Here is a 25,395-nt window from a genome sequence, read left to right as displayed (position 1 = left end):
ATATCTAAAGCAAGTCTTGTGTGCATCCCTAGATGCATTATCTATGCAAGATTGGTCTAGGTATGACAGACCTGTTTACTCATCTGGAAAATTTAGGTCAATTTATCCAACATCCAAAGCAAGTCTGGTAGTGTGCATCCCTAGATGAATCATCGGATTTCATGGAACTTGATGGAAGTTTGGTCAGGTAAACATATTTACTAGGAATTTAATCGAGGTGAGCTAAAAATCAGAAAGTTTTGCAAGGAGAAATTTAGATTTTTCCGAAAAGTTGTTAAATAGTTTATCACTCTGGGAACAGCTTTATACAAAATGCCACTTTGACAAATTTGACAAAGCTGTCCGTAAAACTTTTCTACACAAATGGGTATTTCATTGCAAATTCATTTTGTTCCTGTTCTTCAAATTGTACATAGATGTCAAAGGTGTACATAAATGATGTCAACAAACCCTGTATCAAAATGCTGAACTAAGAAGAAATAAGAATCAGCTATTTTATTAACAAAACTGCATCTGCAGAATTACAATTTCTTTCACTCCTAATGTAAAAAATCACTGTGTACAATATTGCTGATATGAATTTTAATGTCTCTTGAAGTTTTTCATTCACATTATATGTGGGTTTTTTTTTAGAACACAGCTTGCTGAAGTAGAGTCCTGTTTAAAACAGGGATTGTCTTAGGTCCACTACCACCGTCTGCCATTATAAGGATAATGAGTCATCAGGTACCCTCCAGTTCTAGTCTTTGCCGAGTATGATCAAGGATTTCTAGTCCAATCTCTGGCTTCAAAATGTCCTTTATCTGTAACAAAACCAAGACATCCAGATCAGATGGTAACTCTACTGGTTTGATCTCAAAATAGTGCACAGTTGTATCAAACCAAATCAAAGGTGTAAGACCTAAAAACCAGCAAATATTATTTAAAGATCTTTCTTGGTTGTTTACATCTGTTGAAGTTCTATGTAAACACCATGTGAGGTGTGGAATTTCATTGGTTTTATATTAATTTGGAAGTACCATGTTTGTTCCATTGTAGAACAAAAGGCCCAAGGGCCTTAACAGTCACCTGAGTATAGTAAATCACTATAAAGGATCCATTGAAGATAAAACAAAATAAACCGACAAATGAAGATACTTGTATATTGCCACAAAGCAAGAGAAATTGGTATCAACAAAGTATTTAGTCTAGTACTCGGTAACGTATCATATTTAGCCATTTACTTGCCTGTACATACTAGTGCTAATACACTCTTATTTGTCACTGTCACCAAGCAGACTACACATTAGTGCTTGAGCACAAGTAGTAAACCCATCTCATTCTCCCTTACATTTTCCTCTCTTGGTCCTTGAAAAATATTTAATGTACAAAGAGATTTTCAAAGAATTAATACATTTTCACTATATAATCAACAGAACCCCACCCTAACACCAGAACCCCTGACCCAGGGGCCATAAATTGCACATTTTTGGAAGAGGCAACTTTGCTAATCATAATAATGCTCCTAGTTTGACTGCTTAATATACAGGGGGAGAGAAAAAGTTTTTGAAAGAATAAATGATTTTTCCTTATATTGTAGGAGTCAATTCCCACTCTAAAATAATTTCATTTTCACCCAGGTTCGTTCTGAAATATAACTGTTCTGGACCAAGGTTAACTTTCCTTAAATAAAACAAATTGTTAAGTTTTCAACAATTTATTATGACTATAAACATGCAATAATACTGAAAATTATGTAATACCTGATTTAGGTGGAACAGGTGTCAACCCTAGTCTTTGAGTAGATACACTACTGATAATTTAAAGGTCTGTTATGATTTAAATAGCCAAGAGAATAAAAGAAATGAAAGTGACCAATAGATATTTTTTATGCTTGACTGACAATTGACCATCGATAGCCAAAGTATAATATGTTAAACTGTGTTAAACTGAATACCTTTAATTCTATGAATCGCCAAAAGTGAAATCTACTACAATATGATCAATAGAAGCCCAACTTAACTCCAGAATCCCTGATCTAGGGCCATGAATTTTACATTTTGTTAGAGGGATTAATGCTTATTACAATCCTGACATAGTTTGACTGCTTGATGTCCAGGAGTACAGAAAAAGATTTTAAAATATTCTATTAATTTTGATGGTTTAGCCCTACCCCTAAGGCCCCTGGAGTGCAATGACCTTGAAATTCATAATTTTTGTCCCCCTTTACTCACAGATGCCATATGGTAAAATTGGTTGAAATATGTTTAGTGGTTTCAGAGAGGAAGCTGAAAATGTTTAAATATTAAGACAAACAACAGACAAAAACAGATAGCAGACTCAGTTGACCTAAAAATCAAATGTTATATTCACCTGGAATGTCAACTGCATGTGAATACATGCAAAACTTTTTGATTTTTAGAATGTTGGATTTCAGCTAGGAATCCTTGAATCATACAATAAATAGTTTTATTATATGATTGAATAATACCTATCTCTCTGATTGGCTGAGATCCAACAATGTAGAAAAAATACTATGTTATATTCACCTGCACATGACCTTCTAGGTGAATATAAGGATTTATTTCTCTACATTGGTCTAAAAATAGAACAGGGAAATACCAAATTGATACAAATAATTTTGGAAAGCTATTTCACTTGCTACCAATTTCCACTCAGGTGAACATAACATTAGGGAATATATAGTTTAGGGTGGGGTGGTTGGCTTTGTGGGGGGTGCAGGGGGAGGTCCCCACCCCAAAACACTTTTTTTCTGAATGTAAAATTTTTACTTTTAATTTAGACTAAAAATATTCATTGAAAGGCTGGTCCCCCACTAATGGACCTTAATCCCCCATCCATAACCCCAACCCAACCCCCAAACAAAATTTGAATTTAAGAGAATTCTCTTTTCATGAGAACTAGTCAGATTTTTTTCAGCTGTCAGTTTTCCCTCATAATGCCCCCCCTTTCAAAATCGATCCTATAAAAGAGTCTGACATAATTTCCTTTTTTTCAAAGCAACTAAAGTAGATTTAAAAATTTCAGATTAATACGACTGGTAATGATTATTTAACCCTGCTTCTCTCCTTGCATTTGGCTACAACTTCAGCAAATGTAAACAAGTAAGATCGCATGAACTGCTTAATGAGTTTGTATCATTTAAACATTGAATTGAGGCCTTCGGGCTCGGTGAATATTGTACTCCTCAGGTGGCTAAATCATTGTATTGACCTCAAAATCAGCAATAATTCTATAATATATTTTGTTATAGACCACTTGTTTCAGGTATTACTGAAATCAGATCTAAACTGTACACACAGGAGCTGTTTGAAATATATATAGTTTACAAAGGACATAGACAGACTCCTTACCAAAGCATAAGCTCTTCTGGTCTCTGCAGAACTAGTGAATTCCTTATACATGTATTTACCTGAAAGTTGAGGGATGCTTCATAAGTATACAGTACACTGGTGTCATACAATTGCATTTTGTGGGCAGCCAGAAGCTGGATACAGTTCCGCAACCTAGCAACCGCTTCTCTGTCAGATCTCTGTACAGGCTGAAATATGGAGGTCAACTAGTGCTATTAATCCAAGGTAATCACAACAATGTTATTTGTGTTATGAGAAAAAGACACAATTTATGATTCTTAAATGATGACAATATATCTAAAAATTACTACACAGAAATGTTTCATTGCTTGCATGACTATTCAATTCGGTTCAAGTAATTCTTGCATAATAAGCACATGTATCTGGCACATGCCTTGCTCATCATTAACCATTGAAACCTTTAAATTCAACAACTTATAGAAAAATACATGTATCCTATGTTCAATGTTTCCCAACTACCTTTTGACCTCAGAGAATCTATAACAAAGAAAAATAAAATATGAATAAGAGTATAATCTTTACCTCCATAAAAACCATATAATTCTGTATGATCATCTATCATCCTTACCTCCATACTAAGTTGTTAACCTTCAGTCCTACACTAGACTATCATCCTTACCTCTACACTAGGTTGTTATCCTTTAGTCCTACACTAGACAATCATCCTTACCTCTACACTAGGTTGTTATCCTTTAGTCCTACACTAGACTATCATCCTTACCTCTACACTAGGTTGTTATCCTTTAGTCCTACACTAGACTATCATCCTTACCTCTACACTAGGTTGTTATCCTTTAGTCCTACACTAGACTATCATCCTTACCTCTACACTAGGTTGTTATCCTTCAGTCCTACACTAGACTATCATCCTTACTGCCATACTAGATTGTTAACCTTCAGTCCTACACTAGACTATCATCCTTACCTTCATACTAAGTTGTTAACCTTCGGTCCTACACTAGACTATCATCCTTACCTCTACACTAGGTTGTTATCCTTTAGTTCTACAACAGACTATCATCCTTACCTCCATACTAGGTTGTTATCCTTCAGTCCTACAACAGACTATCATCCTTACCTCCATACTAGGTTGTTATCCTTTAGTTCTACAACAGACTATCATCCTTACCTCCATACTAAGTTGTTAACCTTCGGTCCTACACTAGACTATCATCCTTACCTCCAGACTAAGTTGTTAACCTTCAGTCCTACAACAGACTATAATCCTTACCTCTACACTAGGTTGTTATCCTTTAGTCCTATACTAGACTATCATCTTTACCTCTACACTAGGTTGTTATCCTTTAGTCCTACACTAGACTATCATCCTTACCTCTACACTAGGTTGTTATCCTTTAGTCCTACACTAGACTATCATCCTTACCTCTACATTAAGTTGTTATCCTTTAATTCTACACTAGACTATCATCCTTACCTCTACACTAGGTTGTTATCCTTTAGTCCTACACTAGACTATCATCCTTACCTCTACACTAGGTTGTTATCCTTTAGTCCTACACTAGACTATCATCCTTACCTCTACACTAGGTTGTTATCCTTTAGTCCTACACTAGACTATCATCCTTACCTCTACACTAAGTTGTTATCCTTTAGTCCTACACTAGACTATCATCCTTACCTCTACACTAGGTTGTTATCCTTTAGTTCTACACTAGACTATCATCTTTACACTAGACTATCATCCTTACCTCTACCCTAAGTTGTTATCCTTTAGTCCTACACTAGACTATCATCCTTACCTCTACACTAGGTTGTTATCCTTTAGTTCTACACTAGACTATCATCCTTACCTCCATACTAAGTTGTTAACCTTCAGTCCTACACTAGACTATTATCCTTACCCCCCATACTAGGTTTTCATCCTTAAGTCCTACACTAGACTATCATCCTTACTTCCTTACTAGGTTGTTATACTTCAGTCGTACATAGACTATCATCCTTACCTCTACACTAGGTTGTTATCCTTTAGTCCTACACTAGACTGTCATCCTTACCTCTACACTAGGTTGTTATCCTTTAGTCCTACACTAGACTATCATCCTTACCTTCATACTAAGTTGTTAACCTTCGGTCCTACACTAGACTATCATCCTTACCTCTACACTAGGTTGTTATCCTTTAGTTCTACAACAGACTATCATCCTTACCTCCATACTAGGTTGTTATCCTTCAGTCCTACAACAGACTATCATCCTTACCTCCATACTAGGTTGTTATCCTTTAGTTCTACAACAGACTATCATCCTTACCTCCATACTAAGTTGTTAACCTTCGGTCCTACACTAGACTATCATCCTTACCTCCATACTAAGTTGTTAACCTTCAGTCCTACAACAGACTATAATCCTTACCTCTACACTAGGTTGTTATCCTTTAGTCCTATACTAGACTATCATCCTTACCTCTACACTAGGTTGTTATCCTTTAGTCCTACACTAGATTATCATCCTTACCTCTACACTAGGTTATTATCCTTTAGTCCTACACTAGACTATCATCCTTACCTCTACATTAAGTTGTTATCCTTTAATTCTACACTAGACTATCATCCTTACCTCTACACTAGGTTGTTATCCTTTAGTCCTACACTAGACTATCATCCTTACCTCTACACTAGGTTGTTATCCTTTAGTCCTACACTAGACTATCATCCTTACCTCTACACTAGGTTGTTATCCTTAAGTCCTACACTAGGCTATCATCCTTACCTCTACACTAAGTTGTTATCCTTTAGTCCTACACTAGACTATCATCCTTACCTCTACACTAGGTTGTTATCCTTTAGTTCTACACTAGACTATCATCTTTACACTAGACTATCATCCTTACCTCTACCCTAAGTTGTTATCCTTTAGTCCTACACTAGACTATCATCCTTACCTCTACACTAGGTTGTTATCCTTTAGTTCTACACTAGACTATCATCCTTACCCCCCATACTAGGTTTTCATCCTTAAGTCCTACACTAGACTATCATCCTTACTTCCTTACTAGGTTGTTATACTTCAGTCGTACATAGACTATCATCCTTACCTCTACACTAGGTTGTTATCCTTTAGTCCTACACTAGACTGTCATCCTTACCTCTACACTAGGTTGTTATCCTTTAGTCCTACACTAGACTATCATCCTTACCTTCATACTAAGTTGTTAACCTTCGGTCCTACACTAGACTATCATCCTTACCTCTACACTAGGTTGTTATCCTTTAGTTTTACAACAGACTATCATCCTTACCTCCATACTAGGTTGTTATCCTTCAGTCCTACAACAGACTATCATCCTTACCTCCATACTAGGTTGTTATCCTTTAGTTCTACAACAGACTATCATCCTTACCTCCATACTAAGTTGTTAACCTTCGGTCCTACACTAGACTATCATCCTTACCTCCAGACTAAGTTGTTAACCTTCAGTCCTACAACAGACTATAATCCTTACCTCTACACTAGGTTGTTATCCTTTAGTCCTACACTAGACTATCATCCTTACCTTCATACTAAGTTGTTAACCTTCGGTCCTACACTAGACTATCATCCTTACCTCTACACTAGGTTGTTATCCTTTAGTTCTACAACAGACTATCATCCTTACCTCCATACTAGGTTGTTATCCTTCAGTCCTACAACAGACTATCATCCTTACCTCCATACTAAGTTGTTATCCTTTAGTCCTACACTAGACTATCATCCTTACCCCCCATACTAGGTTTTCATCCTTCAGTCCTACACTAGACTATCATCCTTACTTCCTTACTAGGTTGTTATACTTCAGTCGTACATAGACTATCATCCTTACCTCTACACTAGGTTGTTATCCTTTAGTCCTACACTAGACTATCATCCTTACCTCTACACGAGGTTGTTATCCTTCAGTTCTACACTAGACTATCATCCTTACTTCCTTACTAGGTTGTTATACTTCAGTTGTACATAGACTATCATCCTTACCTCTACACTAGGTTGTTATCCTTTAGTCCTACACTAGACTATCATCCTTACCTCTACATTAAGTTGTTATGCTTTAATTCTACACTTGACTATCATCCTTACCTCTACACTAAGTTGTTATCCTTTAGTCCTACACTAGACTATCATCCTTACCTCTACACTAGGTTGTTATCCTTTAGTCCTACACTAGACTATCATCCTTACCTCTACACTAGGTTGTTATCCTTTAGTCCTACACTAGACTATCATCCTTACCTCTACACTAGGTTGTTATCCTTTAGTCCTACACTAGACTATCATCCTTACCTCTACACTAGGTTGTTATCCTTTAGTCCTACACTAGACTATCATCCTTACCTCTACACTAGGTTGTTATCCTTAAGTTCTACACTAGACTATCATCTTTACACTAGACTATCATCCTTACCTCTACACTTAGTTGTTATCCTTTAGTCCTACACTAGACTATCATCCTTACCTCTACACTAGGTTGTTATCCTTTAGTCCTACACTAGACTATCATCCTTACCTCCATACTAAGTTTTTAACCTTCAGTCCTACACTAGACTATCATCCTTACCCCCCATACTAGGTTTTCATCCTTCAGTCCTACACTAGACTATCATCCTTACTTCCTTACTAGGTTGTTATACTTCAGTCGTACATAGACTATCATCCTTACCTCTACACTAGGTTGTTATCCTTTAGTCCTACACTAGACTATCATCCTTACCTCTACAATAGGTTGTTATCCTTCAGTTCTACACTAGACTATCATCCTTACTTCCTTACTAGGTTGTTATACTTCAGTTGTACATAGACTATCATCCTTACCTCTACACTAGGTTGTTATCCTTCAATCATACACTTGGTAATCATCCTTACCTCTATCCTAAGCTGTTATTCTTCATTTGTACAGTAGGTTATCATCCTTACCTCCATACTAAGCTGGTATCCCCCTGTTTGGTCCATCTCCCCAGTCTCTGTGGGACAGATCCACACAAATCCATTGTTACCCAGAATAATAGTGGCCCCACAAGGCAGGTGATGAAAGTGGGTTTTCCTTCTTTTAATCAGTGAGGGAGAGACATGAATTAGGGTTCCTTGTCCTAGCTATGGTTTCAAAACATAAATACAGTTGAACTTTGGTATCTCAAACACTGATATCTCGAATACCATGGATATATTGAAGTGATTTGGAAGTCCCAACCACTTAATCTTTAAGTATTTTACCCCTGATATCTTGAATCCTCAGATATATCGAAGTTTTTTCTCAGTCCCATTGAGTTTGAGATAACGAGGTTTGATTGTATGACTAAGATAATCTATTCAGAGAATTGAAAATTCAAAATATAATACAGAGTGAATTGTAAATAGAAGGCAGATAGTTACAGCATCCTCTATAATTCAATGCTGCATCTCTTCGAAACAAAGTGGGTATTTACAGAGACATTTCCCATATTAATGGATTCAGTGGATCTAATATAATGCTACAGGATCAAGTTTATCAATATGTTGTACATGGGTATTTAATAGTTGCCTACCTTTCCATATTTAAGACTTCTGGTGTGCAGTGATAATGAACCATCAGCAAACACTGATTGAACCTCTGCCTGATATCTAAGGTCAAGGATATATATATGATATTTGTTTACTCGCTGTATTTAAAGAATTATCCTGCCTCTGAAAAAAATTCTGAAATTTCATTGGTCAAGAAGAATACTGTGCAACAGGAGAGGAGAAAAATGCGAACACACCAACCCAGGCTCTTCCCTAGCAGGTCTTTCACCTGTCACTTCCTGGTCATGATACAGCACAAATGTAACAGGCGAGGAGAAAAATGCGACGGACCAGACCAGGATTCGAACCCAGGCCCCCTGAATCTCCAGTCAGGTGCTCTACCAACTGAGCCATCTGGCCACCAGCGATCAAACCTGTTTGACCGCCACAACTGTATAAAACCATATTATGCTGACTACCGGCATTATATTGTTAATATGCCCCCTCCTTGTGACCTACTGACCACATATCAAATCAATATACCCTCTCCACATGCCATTCTGTCCAGATCATATTCAATACGCTGTTTTCATTTGAACATGCAAGAAGCCTAATAAATGACATCACATAAACATCAAACAACATGAACAATGTAAATGATTGTTACTGAAAGATTTGCTTCATTAAAAATTTCATTAAAAACTTCATTAAAAATTCTTCGACAGGATAAATTTGTTATGTAGACACCTATAGGGGTAATACGGAAATGTATGGGGTCCTTGAGAAAATGCATACTTAGCTTGACGTAATATGCATTTTTCAAGAACCCCATATATTTCCGTATTACCCCTCTAAGTCTCTACATAACTTACAATTTCTCCCCATATAAAAGACTTTCTATACACTATGCTATAAAACTTATGTTTTTGGACATTGAAAAAATTATATCTGACATATAAATGAGAATATTTCAATTACAACATAGGGTGCAAGTCATTTACTCCCAGGAAAAAAGTCAATAAAGTACTGATGAACAATAAATACATGTAAATAAAATGTTTTGACCTAATGGAATGCTTGAATTGATTACAAACTGAAGTTTAGATCTAGTGAAGTACAGTACACTGACTATATAAATACTATGAAATTAGTTTGGAGGTAACTGCAAATATGCTGAGAACATTGAACCACTGGTATCTTGAATCCTGATACAGTTTCTTAATTAAGTTCAATTCCGTTAAAATACCAGTAATAATTTTATAGATCTAAACATATTCATGTACACCTACAAGATAGTGTTGAAACATTCAGTACTCTTTCCAGAATTTAATTACTTTCATCTCTATAATTTCCATCTATTAGGATACACTAATCAAGTCTCCCTCCTTTAAGTACAACCGCATCATTTTTTCATCTTCCTCAGATCTTCTTCTCTGTGAAAATAAACATAGGTAATCAAAGATTACTAAGCTCACCTCGACGAATGTTATCTATAAGTAAGGCAAATCTCACATCATATTTTTTTCCTAGTTAGTGTACATCCATCAATATTAGATTCAAAATCCAAAACAAGTCTGGAAGTCTCCATCTCTAGATACATCATCATCCATGCTAATTTGGTTAAAATATGGCTAAAATTCACTCATGTGGAAAATCTAGGTCAGATCCAGAATCCGAAGCAGGTTAGTTAGTGTACATCCCTAGATGCATCATCCATGCAAGTTTGGTTTAGATAGGGCTTACAGTTTCTTGGGAATGGACCTGCTCCAAAAACTTCAACCTGGTCAATCATCTGGAAAATCTAGGTCAGATCCAGCTTCCGAAACAAGTATAGTAGTGTCCATCCCCAGATGCATCATCCATGCAAGTTTGATCCAGGTAAGGCTTATAATTTCTTGGGAATCCGAATGGACCTGCTCCAAAAACTTAAACCTGGTCACTCATCTGGAAAATCTAGGTCAGATCCAGCATCTGAAGCAAGTGTGGTAGTGTCCATCCCTAGATGCATTATCCATGCAAGTTTGGTCAAGGTAAGGCTTAAATAATCACTTGGGAATAGACCTGCTCCCAAACCTTTAAACTAGTCACTCATCTGGAAAATGTAGGTCAGATCCAGTATCTGAAGCAAGTATGGTAGTGTTCTTTCTTTGATGCATCATCCATGCAGGTTTGGTCCAGGTAGGGCTTATAATTGGGTACCTGCTCCAAAAACTTTAACCTGGTCACTCATCTGGAAAATCTAGGTCAGATCCAGCATCCGAAGCAAGTGTGGTATTGTCCATCCCCAGATGCATAATCCATGCAAGTTTGGTCCAGGTAGGGCTAATAGTTCCTTGAGAATGGACCTGCTCCAAAAACTTTAACCTAGTGACCAATCTGGTAAATCTAGGTCAGATCCAGCATCCGAAGCAAGTGTGGTAGTGTCCATCCCTATATGCATCGTCCATGCAAGTTTGATCCAGGTAAGGCTTATAATTTACTTGGGAATGGACCTGCTCCAAAAACTTTAACCTGGTCAATCATCTGGAAAATCTAGGTAAGATCCAGCATCCGAAGCAAGTGTGGTAGTGTCCATCCCTATATGCATCATCCATGCAAGTTTGATCCAGGTAAGGCTTATAATTTACTTGGGAATGGACCTGCTCCAAAAACTTTAACCTGGTCAATCATCTGGAAAATCTAGGTCAGATCCAGCATCTGAAGCAAGTGTGGTAGTGTCCATCCCTATATGCATCATCCATGCAAGTTTGTTCCAGGTAGGGCTTATAGTTACTTGGGAATGGACCTGCTCCAAAAACTTTAACCTGGTCAATCATCTGGAAAACCTAGGTCAGATCCAGTATCCGAAGCAAGTGTGGTAGTGTCCATCCCCAGATGCATCATCCATGCAAGTTTGTTCCAGGTAGGGCTTATAGTTACTTGGGAATGGACCTGCTCCAAAAACTTTAACCTGGTCAATCATCTGGAAAACCTAGGTAAGATCCAGCATCCGAAGCAAGTGTGGTAGTGTCCATCCCCAGATGCATCATCCATGCAAGTTTGGTCCAGGTAGGACTTATAGTTACTTGGGAATGGACCTGCTCCAAAAACTTTAACCTGGTCACTCATCTGGAAAATCTAGATCAGATCCAGCATCCGAAGCAAGTGTGGTAGTGTCCATCCCTAGATGCATCATCCATGCAAGTTTGGTCCAGGTAGGGCTTATAATTCCTTGGGAATGGACCTGCTCCAAAAACTTTAACCTGGTCAATCATCTGGAAAATCTAGGTCAGATCCAGCATCCGAAGTAAGTGTGGTAGTGTCCATCCCTAGATGCATCATCCATGCAAGTTTGGTCCAGGTAGGGCTTATAATTCCTTGGGAATGGACTTGCTCCTAAAACTTTAACAGGGTTCGAAATTCACTATATACAACTCGCAAAACGCGAGTTAGAATTCCTAAATTGCAAGTTAAAAATTAGGTAACTCGCAAAAACTTGCGAGTTGATTTTTTTTGCATTGAAACTATAGCAAAATTATATAATATGACAGAACACAATGATTTTGATTTAAATCAGTAATTTAACAAAGTCACACTGTAGTTGTATTTTGTGTATTGTACAGTAGTTACTTTTTCCTTAAGTTACATATTTAATTTACATAAACTTAACTTTATATGAAAATTGCGAGTAGTCTCATAAAATTGCGAGTTCACTTTCTTGGTACTCGCAATTATTTGCGAGTTGTAATTTTAGGGAGTTTCTAACCCTGCTTTAACCGGGATGCCGACATTAACGCCGACGTCAACACCAGGGGTATAGCACAAGCTCATCTCAACTTCGTCGAGGTGAGCTAAAAATGGTTTATTATGTTTCAAGACCTCCAAAAAGCAGTTATTCAAAAACTCTTCACTGCTGGTACATTTTAAAAAATATTTTCAAAAAGGATCCATGTGCTCCTCTTACATCTATATAGGCATGATATTCCACTGTTCATAATTCAATAAATTGACTCAATCCTACCAGGTAATCATGGGTGGCATAACCTTTCAAGTATTTTTTTTACTACGGTATAGACTTAATTGCTTCTCAAGAACATACTCAACAATGTAACTTTTCCGTAATTAATTTGATAGATTCTCCATCAGTGAGAACCACAGTGGATTTTAAGCTGATCAATATACAAGTAGTGCTCCATTCCTTAAAAGCAATGGGCCTCAGCCTCTTCGGGGCATCAGCTCCATTACTTTTAAGGAATGGAGCACTACTCATATATTAACCCCTACATCATGTAGACACATGTACACAGAAGTTCTCTACCTGTGGCAACATTACCAGTTCTCCACCAGTCAACCTTTATATCAGTTCTCCGATAGTGACAACCTTACCAATTCTCCTCCTGGTAAATTTACTGATGACAACAAAAGAGAAGAGTCAAGTTTGGAGTGGGTTTCCACCTTCCATCTACGCTGCTGGACCTCAATTATCCTCCCTATAACTACATCCCCAATCTCTCCATTGTATCTGAAAGGGAAATTTTGCTTTCATTTCTAAACAAACTTATTAATAATTCAGAAAAAATCTGTTCTTAGAGATATTTTGTTTGTGACAGTTGAGTAGATCTTCACCTTGTTTTCAGTGGTTTAACACATATCAACTTATTGACTCGTTCCACGACCCCAGCCACTGAGGCGAGCAACCTATCATCTTCTGAGTTGTAAGTACCATGTCCTCTGTGAAAAAAATACCGAAATAAATAATGAATTCAACCGCAATAAAATATGCATGAAGTGAAAGATTTAAGATAATGCACAGCTAGGAGGCATGTGAATTATTGCTGTTCTTATTATGCATTTGTGAAAACTGTTATAACAAATTAGTAATCTGTTATAACAAATTAGTAATTTGTTTTCACAAATTAGTAATTTGTTTTAACAAATTAGTAATTTGTTTTAACAAATTGATAATTTGTTATAAAAAATTAGTAATCTGTTATAACAAATTAGTAATCTGTTATAACAAATTAGTAATTTGTTAAAACAAATTAATAAAAGATACTGCTGCGGCCCTAATACGCTTCCGTACCCCTGAGTATTTCTCGGAAAATACCTCAATTTTTCACACTATGACCAGTTTTTCTTTACTCACAAAATATTACAAGCAATAAAACTCTTTAAAAAAAATGAAATATAATAGGAATGGAACAGCGTTGCTTCATATAAATAAAAGAATAGAGTTTGGGCCATAAACTTATTATTTATTTCAGTCCGAATTTCCTCTGTCAGATTTCTATTTTTTCCCCGTTTTTAATCTAATATTACAAAAATCTGAATGCTTAGAACTCTAAATTATTCATTGCCTCAGTTTAGTTTTGTTGCCCTTATTCTAATGTTATTAAAATTATATGAGGTCAATGATCAAATTAATGAGATATGTTGTCTGGAATGTTTTTTGGTCATATTTTTGAATTTCTTTATTTCATGGCATTCAATTATTTGAAATAATTCATGAGCTTTAACACATATAATATTTGCAAAATGATGTTTAAAAATATATGTAACCTTTACTTTGTAATTGATATTGCAAGAAATAAAATTTTGTATCAAAAATTAAAAATTTAGTTCGAATTTCCTCTGCATTACCATATATTGACTTTTGTTCTTGCATTTTTTCTTAAAATAATAAAATATTAAATTTTTAAATTGATATTGAGTTAAAACTTGGTTATTTTATCCATTTAGAACAATTTTTGATTTAACATATTGTACTTTATAAAATTTCCCTTCTGTCTTCTGAAACCTGAGTAAACGTCATCCTTAAAACAAGTTATCAAATGAAAATCAAAAGCGCCAGTAAAATAGAATATTTTACAACCTCCTTTGTGTGGTATTAAAAACACTCCAAGAAACAAGCACAATAACTGAATAAATGCCCTATGATAAATACCCTATGATGATTTTCGATAGATCTACTATACTGTAAATATGGCAAGAATTGCATTGGAAACATACCGCATAAATCCTGTGTCGGAAGTAATGATATCTCCTGGGGAAACAAGATTGTCTATTTCATCGATTTGTGTTTGCTTTTTTCGGTTATTTTGGATTCCGGTAGCACTAATTCTAATGTCCATCATGCAGAGATTTTTCGAACTTCCTCGTTATTTCTAAAGATTTGATAACTCTTTCATAGAATATTTCGGACTCAAATTTCTAAACATTTATTGCTTTTTCTTCATAAAGTGAACATAAATTTGATTAGATGGGAACTTTAGAACAATATCTCAAAAACAAAAATAACATGGGCCTAGTATTCAAAGTTTCATTAAGTATAATAAAATTAATGTGTCGGCTAACTATTGATCAAGTTGTCAAATATCTGTAATCCCCAAAATATTGAAGACATGTCTCTCGATGATGAAGAAAAGTTCTACGGCGATGCTAAAAACTATTGGGAAGGAATTACGCCAACTGTTGATGGTATGTTGGGAGGATTTGCCAAAATTTCACCAACAGACATCAATGGATCACACGCGTTTCTTCGCCCGTTACTTGTGGTAAGTTTTTACCATGTTGACTGGTTGATGTAGACTTACCAGTTCAACTTGAAGTTCAAGTGTTGTTCAGTGGGAGTTCATGTCTAACGAATACAATATTTTGAAAAATATTGATTGAAATGCATTGAATAATTATATTCTCTTGTCGGTTTATTGCCCCTGTTATTGTTGATGGAGTAACAGAAAAGCTATATAACATAATAATACAGTAAAACACGCTTATAGCGAACACGCTTATTATGAATTGACGCTTACAGCGAAGTGATTTTTATTTCCTGTGGCTTTGTTAACTTAATGGATATAACCAGGTATGTTTATAACAAGTAAAATCGTTTGTCCCTGGCACTTCGTTATAAGCGTGTTTTACTGTATTGCTTTTTTGATTGCCTGGACTATCTCAAAGGCAGGATTATGATAAAACATCATTTCTTGTTTGCTTTATTGATTGAATAGGCCCAGGCCCCAGGGCTACTTTTTTGTTTTTAACAGATGAAATTCTTTTAACAGATTGGAGGTGGAAAAACTGAGATGACAAGGGCTTTAGACTGTGGAGCTGGAATAGGGAGGATAACAAAGAGACTACTGCTACCTATATTCAAAACAGTAGACATGGTGGAACTTAATCAGAAATTTTTAGATGAAGCACGGTCTTTTATTGGAGAAGAATCATCACGTGTGGACAATCTCTTCTGTTCAGGACTACAGAACTTTACACCTGAACCAGGCTCCTATGATGTGATCTGGACTCAGTGGGTACTGGGGCACCTGACTGATGAACACTTGCTCAACTTTCTTAAAAGGTGTCAATTAGGTCTGGCCAAAAATGGTATTGTTATCCTAAAAGAGAACATTTCAGGACAGGAGAGAGAGTTTGATGAGCTGGACAGCAGTTACACAAGAACACGTGCTGAATTAGACAAAGTGATTTCCATGTCAGGACTCAAAATTCTCAAGTGTGAAAAGCAGAAAGGCTTTCCCAAAGGATTATATGATGTTTACATGTATGCATTACAATAAATATGTTGTACTAAGAACTACCTAGTGATAATACTAACTTAAACTAGAATGTACTGTGTATTTTTGCATATCTACAGTATATAATCTGTTGTACTGCAATGGCCAATAGCAGAGAAATCAAGGAGCACCAAAATCAATATACATGTATATTTACCAGTACTAATTATTTGGTAAATACATGTACATTTGTATTACCTAATACATGTAGATAAGATTCAACACCAAAGAATTCGTGATTTCAATTTAACTGACATAAATAAAACATTTCAATTTTGACTTATGTAGAACACCACTTTCCATCTTTATTGAACACTGAGCAGTATATCCTCATTTCTCTTACATCCATTCATTAGTTCTACTGGCCAACGAACACTGTTTGTACAGAGAAGATAATTCATATTTTTTCCATTGGCCATATCTAGCTTCACTCTTGCATTCCCTTACTATAATTAAAAGGGTATACAGAAATTTAAAGTACTTTTTTCAATGGGGTCAAAATTCTGCGGATTCACAATTTCTGCTCAATCAGCGGGTAGAAAATTATGCAGATATCTTAGATTGCCATTATACGCCTTAAATGTACTTTTAAAAGTACTCTGGGACAAATTTTCACGAAAAGTTTGTGACCGCGTTCATAGCATGAATTAATACTACAGGGAAATAAGTACTTCAACAGTAGTTGTTACAGTGAAATCAGAGACAATATCAGGTACATTGGTCTTCAGGTACGCTGGACTGCTCAGTATAGGATGCCTGAAGTTTCATAGTTGTATTAACAATTCCAGTTTGAAAGGTCTTGACTCTGTGCATAACCTGAGAGATAGTCCAACTTGAAATTTAGTATAGTGCCTTATACAGTAAATATTTTCACTGTATGAACAAACCATTGTGAGGATTAAAGAAAGGAATTAAATTATTTACATTTATAGATACAGAAATAAACCCACTGCTTCAAAAGTTCATCAGACCAACCATTATTGCAAAATAACTTGTTTAATGTTCTTCCATTATGAAGTTATAGTTTACCCAAGGACGGGGTATAAAAATAGTGCCAGCTAGAAACAAAGGTAATGAAAGATTTACATAGCTCACTTTTTAAAGTAAGGCAGTCTCACACCTAGCAAATATTCTGGTAGTAAGCATCCCTAGATAAAACATTTATACAAGTTGGGTCTATGTAGGATTTTAGGAATGGACTAGCTTGCTTCAAAACTCCTGTTCAATCATCCAGAAAATTTGTTCAATCATATGGAAAATGCAAGTAAGATTCAACATCATAGCCATATCTGGTAGTGTGCATCCTTGCATCCTTAGATGCATCATCCATGCAAGTTTGGTCACCATAGAAATTACAGTACTTAAGAATCAAACCTGCACCAAACACATTTGAAGACAATGAATGAAATCGAGTACATGTATTATTTTCATAATTCTGGTGAGATGTAACTGACACCATACACTGGCCTTATCCTAGCCACAAGGCCATCATTTGAACAAACTTTGATATATTAGAGGAAAAACTTATGCAAATGTCTTTATTTTAATAAAGAATCATAAAAAATATACCCTTTATAATTCATTCAATAACCAAGTACATGTACTGCTTCAAGAACAAATAGGTATATCTATATTAATGTAAAGGTCTAAAGTTAAAATACGGTATATAAAATATTTCTGTTAAGAATATAATCATACAGAATAACTTTTGTTCATTTATCAGGCACCAGATAAAAATTTATCTTGTACTTGAGCAACATTTCCAGCCGGACTAATGTTATTCCTGAATTTTAACAGAATACCTGAGTAATTCTACCTGATGATCAACAGTCTGTACCAAAATAATATAGTCTTTGGTAATGGGAATTCCTGAGTGACTCCATCTGCTTAAACTGTAATTGTCTTAAGAGTTTAATACAGAATTCTTTGAACTTCATCTATTCACATGTTAGCAAACTTTATCAAGACTTGAAGTTTGTTGATTGATTTCAAAATCACTCTTAAAAAGTGTCTGATTTTGTAATCACTGTTAGAAAGGACCTGTAGTAGCGATCTACCACTCAGATAGTTCATTTGATGCCACAGAATGACTTCAGTACTTTTATCTCTGTATTCTTGTACTCGCGCTTTATTCCTCTGGGAAGAGCACGGCATGATGACAGATTGATGTAGTGAAGTCTCCCACAGTGTCTCAGAATATTTCTGAAAGATGAAATATAAAGATAATATAAAGATATTAACTACATATTTTAAAAGCTATATGCGGACTTGTTGATTTACTGGTTATTTGTGTCTAAACTCACTCTACACTGGCTTGACTAATGTTTGTTTCTGCAGCGTTCACCATCTCTAGAACACTAGCACCACGCTGAGGGGTGAACAATTCTTGTAGAGCAGTGACTAAAGAGTCTCCCTTGAAGATGTTTTTATCAATGTGCAGAATTCTAAGGCTCAAGCTACACTGGGTAAAATAGACACAAATCTAAATGAACATGATCATTTAAGTTAAACCTGTTTGTTTACATGCGCATACTAAACCCCCAGTGTCAAGACTCGGAAAGTTTCATATAAACCCTGGTAATATTTGTAGCAATTTGTAAATTAATGAATATGTTATGAACAAAATTAGTAATAAATGTTTTCACAGTAAACTTGAATTGCTTTTTGAGGAAACCCAGGAGCTCCTTGAATAAGTATATAATGCTCAAAGAAGATACTATACTGCAATTAGGATAACTTTACCTTAATACACTGAGACTCTACAATTCAGACTAATCTTCTGCAGTAGAGGCCCCTGGTGGGTAATTGAGACTCTTTACATTTCTGATTTACCTTCTGCAGTAGAGACCCCAATGGGTAATTGAGACTCTTAACATTTCAGATTTACCTTTTGTAGTAGAGACCCCTACTGGGTAATTTAGACTCTTTACATTTCACATTTACCTTCTACAGTAGAGGCCTCCAGTGGGTATAAATTGAGACTCTTTTACATTTCAGATCTGCAGTAGAGGCCCCAGTAAGGAATTGAGATTCTATACAATTCACATTTACCTACTGCAGTAGAGGTTCCCAGTGGGTAATTGAGACTCTTTACATTTCAGATTAACCTTCTGTAGTAGAGACCCCATTATGTTATTGAGACTGTTAACATTTCACACTTACCTTCTGCAATAGAGGTCCCAGTAGGTAATTGAGACTTATTGGAGAACTGGAGAGATAGAGCTGTTCAAGTTCAGTGAAAGGGAGGCCCAACAGGGGGGACATGTCTTCCATGTTCCAGCAACCTCCAAGATCCAACAGTTTTAACTTGGAAGATTTTACTAGAATACTGAAATTCAAACAATAAATGAGTAATATATTTATCTATATGTAATATGAAATGTAAAAGGCAAGCACTCTTCCTTGGCATATGAGGTGTCACTGGTGTTACAGTTTAAAACGGATTACTGGGTACCCAGTATTTCTAAAATTCAAAAGAAAGACCCTCGTCATGTGAGAATATAAAATTTAAATGAAACCTACTCATATACAAAAGCTGTATTGATTCCACCACTTTTACTCCTGTCTATGCATCCCAAGCTCAGCTCTTCTAGTTCTTCAAATCCTGTCAGGTCTCCACTCCCTTTCTGTTTTAAAACAAGGCCTTTAATCATTATAGTTATCTTTCAGAAGAAAAGAGCAAAATTATGATTTTATTTAACTTCTTAGGGTAAGTTTGTGCTAGGCTAATGCAAATTTTGCAACTTTTCTCATTTTATTTAAACAAAGATTACAGTACCTTTAATCTGAATTTAGAACTCCCCATTCGAAGGATTCGTAATTTTGGACAGCCTATCTGAAACTTTTGCACATTAATGCTTTCATAATCTCCTGAAAATCGACAGTTGGATACATCTAATACCTCTACATTGGGACAGTTTTCCTAGAAGATAAACATGTTTGTTTATAATTCAAGGGGAACAACTTTTCCATTCACTGCAACACTGCACACATGAAAAAATGATAGCTAATAAAATTATGCACAAATGCTCTGAAAATTAGTGAACTTACAAATAGGCTGTTTGCAAGAGCTGAAAAGTTTACATAGTAGTTTCCTCCTAAATGTAGTTCTTTCAGTTGAGATCCATGTTTTACCACAATTTCTTTTATTGCATTGGCACTAATCTGTTCAATACACATGAAAATGTAAGAAAGGAAATGTGTACGTAAAAATCTAATTTAGTAACAATTGGTGTGGCCAAGCAAAAAAACTTCTAGATACCCCAGGATTTCAGATATTGGGGTTAAAATACATCATGTAAAAAAAGTAAAAAAAAACTTTGACTTGTCCATGGTATTAGAGATTTCAATGTTCAACATACCAAAGTTCATCTATTATGCAAAATTCAAATTTTACAAAGCAAATATGTTTCACTAATTTTATTATTATGCATTATGAATGTAAAACATATATTAGAGACTACTTTGTTAATTAAACAGAAAACAACTTACTGTTGTAAAGGAGACATCCAGCTTGTGTAATCTTGGACAGTTATCTACCAAGGCTGTAAATCCATCCTGAGATAATTTTTTACAGCGAGATAAATTTATATTTCTTAATTCAGGACAGTTCTGTAGTACCATCTACAAGAAAGAGAGGAAGTAGAATTTTCAGTCATGCCAGTCTGGAATTCACAAACTCATGACAAAGATAATGGAATAAAAGCACTTTTTTGGGAGAATAATGTATAAAGGATAATAAAAATAGAGATAAAATGGATGGATAAATTCTCAATTAAATAATTAGATGATAAAAACAGAGTGGAGTGAGCTGCTACAGACATTTATAGAATGCATTTCTCTTTATCTCTTACACTATTATCTAGTATACATGAATCTCATTATATTCTGTGAGTAAAACCAAAAGCTAGTATCAGTACCTTAAGTTGGTCATTAGTTATGGTCCAATTTGTGAGATTAACCTGTGTGCACTGAGTTAATCTCTCTCTGACCAGCCACCTCAGAGTATCCTTTTTGGGACAAATCCATCCAAATGATAAGTCAACCTTTTTCCACAAAGATGGATGACTTGCAAGAGTCCGCCATAGCTTGCATACTTTTGCTGCTCTGAAAAAAAGAACTTTTGTTTGCAAATAACAAATTCTAAGGGCAAAAAAAAAAAATAAAATAAAATAATTAATCATTTTAAGGGTACCTCTTGACTCCAAAAAAAAAAGAGAATCATTGAATGGTCTGACTTTTTTTCTTGGATTTAAAATTACATTCTTTTGTTAAAAAGTAACCTGCATAAAAAAGGTAATGGGCCCATCCCTTTCACAATAATTTGAAAGATGTAAGTCCATATTTCTTCAGGCAGGCTGGCACATGCATTCCCTGTCTTCACAGAATTATTTGGTTCCTTGAAATGTTCTGTGGTTGGTTTTTCACTTGATTTGGTTTTCTTCTTCTTTTTCCTATTACCAAATTAATGGCTAAAACTTTTAATTGGATGAATTGAATAGAATACTCAGTAAAGTGATAAGAGATAAATTCTTCCTCATGATTGTCCATTCTGCTGACTGTAAGAAATGGGAGTAAAAGTTACTTTAAATCCAGAACGACCTTGACATTGGACGCTTAATCAGGTTAAGACCAATTGTCCAATTAGGATATAATATCCCAAACTGAATATAAATTTACAGTACAAAAAATTAAGATTTTTCATTCAGCTATAATTCTTTAAATCTGCATCAAAATACTTAAAAAGCAATTTTTGGTTAATAAGTTTTTCAGTATCCCCAGTGTTTAGGAGATTGATCTCTCGGAAGATCCTAAACTCACAAACTGTAGGGTTAAAGAAAAACTTGCTTGCCAAAAGTTATTGTATTCAGTTTATATTTATGTGGACTTATTTTACCGATATTTTTTTCTCATTTTTGGCACTGTAATGTTTAGTGGTCTATTATATCCTATTTGTGCGATTGGTCCTAATCTGTTTAATCTTGAGATTTTAGCTCAATAAACTCTTGGATAAAAAAAAATAAAATTGTGTTTGTACAGAACAGTCAACAAAAAGATTGAGCAACAACGAACGGATCAAACGATATATATATACACACCGTTTTGGTCTTAAATCCTCCTCATCTGATGGTACAAAATCCGAATCTGAATCATCCGAAGGCCATTCTTCGCCCTCTCTTGCAGAAAAAGAGAATAAAATTTGATTCTTTGGATCTTTTCTTATACCTAGAATCCCTTTGTTGCACCTTTTCATTTTCTGCACGTTCAGTTCAACGGCTCAATAAGATTTTAATTTTACAGTTGTATGTCCTGTTATGGCTTCTGGCACATTTTTTCATTTGGGCCTAGACTCTTCAGTGTTCAGACTGTTCTGAGCCGTTTCTGGACTGTTGGCAGTCAGTGTTGCACAATGTTTTGCAAACATTCGATGTATTCAAACCTTTTTAAATCCTTATAATAAACACGTACTTTAAAACGGTCAAATGACCCATCATTAAGTTTGATTGTATGTTAGCATGGTTAGTTTAATCCTAAAGGTATTCGACTGAATCATGATCGATCATCCTATACAATTTTTGATGAATACGAAAGATTTACGTACAGATTACTAAAATCTGTTCTTAATTTTACTTTCACTTTCAAATTGGGCATTCTGGGCCCATCTGATCTGGTAAATATGGCATTTCCAATACAAAAGGTTCTAAAACTTGCGCATTCGACGTTTTCTAAGTTGTCAAAAGGGGTGAATGTTGATGCAGGGACCTTGTCGCCAATTAAATCCCTTCTGAATCAAATCAGAGCATCCGATGTCGACTTCGATGCGTCGAACTTTCGGGGAAGACAAGCACCTGTTACTTATGTTAAGCTGTACGAGGACAAAGTGATGAGTGTTGGCATTTTCGTTATGAGAAAAGGCGCAAAGTTGCCCCTCCATGATCATCCAGGGATGTATGGTCTATGTAAAACTATTCATGGAGAAATGAAAGTTGAAAGCTATAGTAGGGCGGTTTTGTCGGATGACGTATTACGGAGGAAAATGAATACCCTTCCTTTTTCTAATGTAATCCCTGTGAATAAAAAGGACAGTGCGTGTTTATCGGAGGAGGATGAATGTTGCGTTCTGACACCGGAATCCGGTAATTTTCATGAAATCAAAGCCATTGGTGATATGGCAGCGTTCTTGGACATTTTGGCTCCACCGTATGACTATGAAACTATGACAAGAACATGTCAGTATTATACACTTTTGGAGGAGACTGATGAATTAAATGATTTACATGTCCAGTGGTTGAATGAAATTGATGAACCGAGAGATTTTTGGTGTGACAGTTCAGTTTACACAGGACCACCGCTACATGACATCTAGATTTGTTAACTTTTTATCTTAACCTTCAAATGAGTTTTAGCATCTTTCCTTATTTGACATCTATTCTTTGACATGCATCATTTGTGAAGGAAACAGATGTTTAATTTAATAAGGCATTATATACATTACATAAGTATATAATATTAGGGTTGATGAAATTTCACATCAGGGTTTGGGATAGATCTATTTTAATTTAAATGTCCTCTCACTGTTTTCCATTACTTTTGAACTCTGTAAAGAAGTACAATTATATTATATTTGGACAACATGGGAACCTAGACCAAGGAATTGGTATTTCTGGGGAGGTGTCCTATAATCATTTCTTGATTTATTTTTCTACAAAAGGCAGAATATAAGATAGTGTGAAATTATCTTCAAAAATTCCAATTACTGGTATTATTTTTAATGCCCTTGTAATTTTTGTCCAACTGGATGCCTTGCTTTTGTTCTGAAACTGCTTTTGTATCATGTACTCCAAATTTGGTCATCATCCTTATACCCCCCTCCCCTTCCCCCCCCCCCCCCCCCCAAAAAAAAAATCTGTATAATTTTTAAATAATTCCTGTTCTAGGCTCTCTTTTTCTATTCTAGAGATCCAGTCTAAATATTAACCATATGTAATAGTGTCATATTCTTATTTGAAAGTAAAACTGTAGAATTTATGGTATGCTTAATGACAAGAAATTATTTTTTAATGTATTGTCAATACAGATATATTGATTCATAGCAAATTATGGTGACTATCATGACTTATGACATTGTTCTGTATTTCTACTTATATTGCTGTGTTGAAGGTTGTATCACATTACTTTGATTTTTTTTAAATCTTCCACTTCCTTTAAATGTGACATGATTTTGGCATTTATATCAAACAGAGGTTACTCAGTTTATGCTATCCGGTGTTTGCAGAAGAGTAAAATTTGAAAAGACCTTTTTTTTTTTTTTTTAAAAAAAAAATGTTCCACGGAACTTATACTTTTTCATATAAAAGATACTGAAAGTATCTTTTTTATGATCGTTTTTGGTCATGTCGAGCACTCTTTCTCGATATGTAAGCGCTAGGCAAAAATACTTAATAGTCTGCCTTCGCACGAAAAACATCGTATATTAAAACAATTGTGTTAATATAGGATTTACAGATAGTTCTTTACATACTCTATTATAGTGTGAAATATTGATGTGCTAAAATTAAATATACATTGTACTCTAGCGCGTTGCATTTTTTTTTTTCCTGATCGTTTAGCAGAATGAAGATAACGCGAAAGTTTTGCGTTTATTCGCGAATGTTACGCGTTATAACGCGAGTTTCGCGTTATAACGCGAAAGTTACGCGTTTATTCGCTGAAGTTTTGTGTTATAACTCGAAAAAAATTTTAACCTACGAAAATGAGCTTAAGGATACACCAAAGGTTTCCAAATGCCAGAATTTAATATGCATGTAATTCTTTCATTATCAAAGATAACATAATAAAAGTATATATCATTTGAAAGCTTGTTAAATTTACTTTTAATTATCCTAATTTAAACTTTAATTAATAACTTATTTAAAAATTATTTAGATATTATGTAAATTTTAGCGTATAAATATTTTTTAAATCAACTTTTTTGTATTTAACCCCTCAAAGTCGTCATTTTGC

At 35.2% G+C, this 25,395-nt stretch overlaps 4 protein-coding genes across 4 annotated transcripts; 2 read left to right on the top strand and 2 right to left on the bottom strand.

Annotated features, from left to right (window-relative positions):
• Nucleotides 1–493: 493 nt before the first annotated feature.
• Nucleotides 494–14,981, bottom strand: LOC133201366 (exosome complex component RRP4-like). Its single transcript, XM_061337183.1, has 8 exons — nucleotides 14,834–14,981; nucleotides 13,451–13,555; nucleotides 13,211–13,346; nucleotides 10,213–10,278; nucleotides 8,890–8,958; nucleotides 8,282–8,458; nucleotides 3,413–3,541; nucleotides 494–803 (listed from the first exon to the last, which is right to left on the bottom strand). The coding sequence occupies exons 1-8, from the start codon at nucleotides 14,956–14,958 to the stop codon at nucleotides 723–725; spliced, it is 888 nt and encodes a 295-aa protein (XP_061193167.1). The 5' UTR covers nucleotides 14,959–14,981; the 3' UTR covers nucleotides 494–722.
• A 238-nt stretch (nucleotides 14,982–15,219) lies between these two features.
• Nucleotides 15,220–16,412, top strand: LOC133201360 (N-terminal Xaa-Pro-Lys N-methyltransferase 1-A-like). Its single transcript, XM_061337175.1, has 2 exons — nucleotides 15,220–15,378; nucleotides 15,886–16,412. The coding sequence occupies exons 1-2, from the start codon at nucleotides 15,226–15,228 to the stop codon at nucleotides 16,393–16,395; spliced, it is 663 nt and encodes a 220-aa protein (XP_061193159.1). The 5' UTR covers nucleotides 15,220–15,225; the 3' UTR covers nucleotides 16,396–16,412.
• A 1,575-nt stretch (nucleotides 16,413–17,987) lies between these two features.
• LOC133201359 (F-box/LRR-repeat protein 6-like) lies at nucleotides 17,988–22,759 on the bottom strand. Its single transcript, XM_061337174.1, has 10 exons — nucleotides 22,491–22,759; nucleotides 21,675–21,845; nucleotides 21,312–21,498; nucleotides 20,884–21,015; nucleotides 20,443–20,556; nucleotides 20,171–20,314; nucleotides 19,915–20,018; nucleotides 19,555–19,720; nucleotides 18,696–18,853; nucleotides 17,988–18,594 (listed from the first exon to the last, which is right to left on the bottom strand). Exons 1-10 carry the CDS (start codon nucleotides 22,643–22,645, stop codon nucleotides 18,462–18,464), a joined length of 1,464 nt encoding a protein of 487 aa, XP_061193158.1. The 5' UTR covers nucleotides 22,646–22,759; the 3' UTR covers nucleotides 17,988–18,461.
• Nucleotides 22,760–23,048: 289 nt separating this feature from the next.
• LOC133201286 (2-aminoethanethiol dioxygenase-like) lies at nucleotides 23,049–24,697 on the top strand. The gene has a single exon (XM_061337084.1). It carries the CDS (start codon nucleotides 23,069–23,071, stop codon nucleotides 23,756–23,758), a length of 690 nt encoding a protein of 229 aa, XP_061193068.1. The 5' UTR covers nucleotides 23,049–23,068; the 3' UTR covers nucleotides 23,759–24,697.
• Nucleotides 24,698–25,395: the final 698 nt, after the last annotated feature.

This window comes from Saccostrea echinata, unplaced genomic scaffold (genome assembly GCF_033153115.1).
Source record: "Saccostrea echinata isolate AGI-Se365-2 ecotype Australia unplaced genomic scaffold, CSIRO_AGI_Sech_v1 ptg000043l, whole genome shotgun sequence".
Classification (NCBI taxonomy): Eukaryota; Metazoa; Mollusca; class Bivalvia; order Ostreida; family Ostreidae; genus Saccostrea; species Saccostrea echinata.
This window is presented reverse-complemented; position numbering and strand designations above follow the sequence as displayed.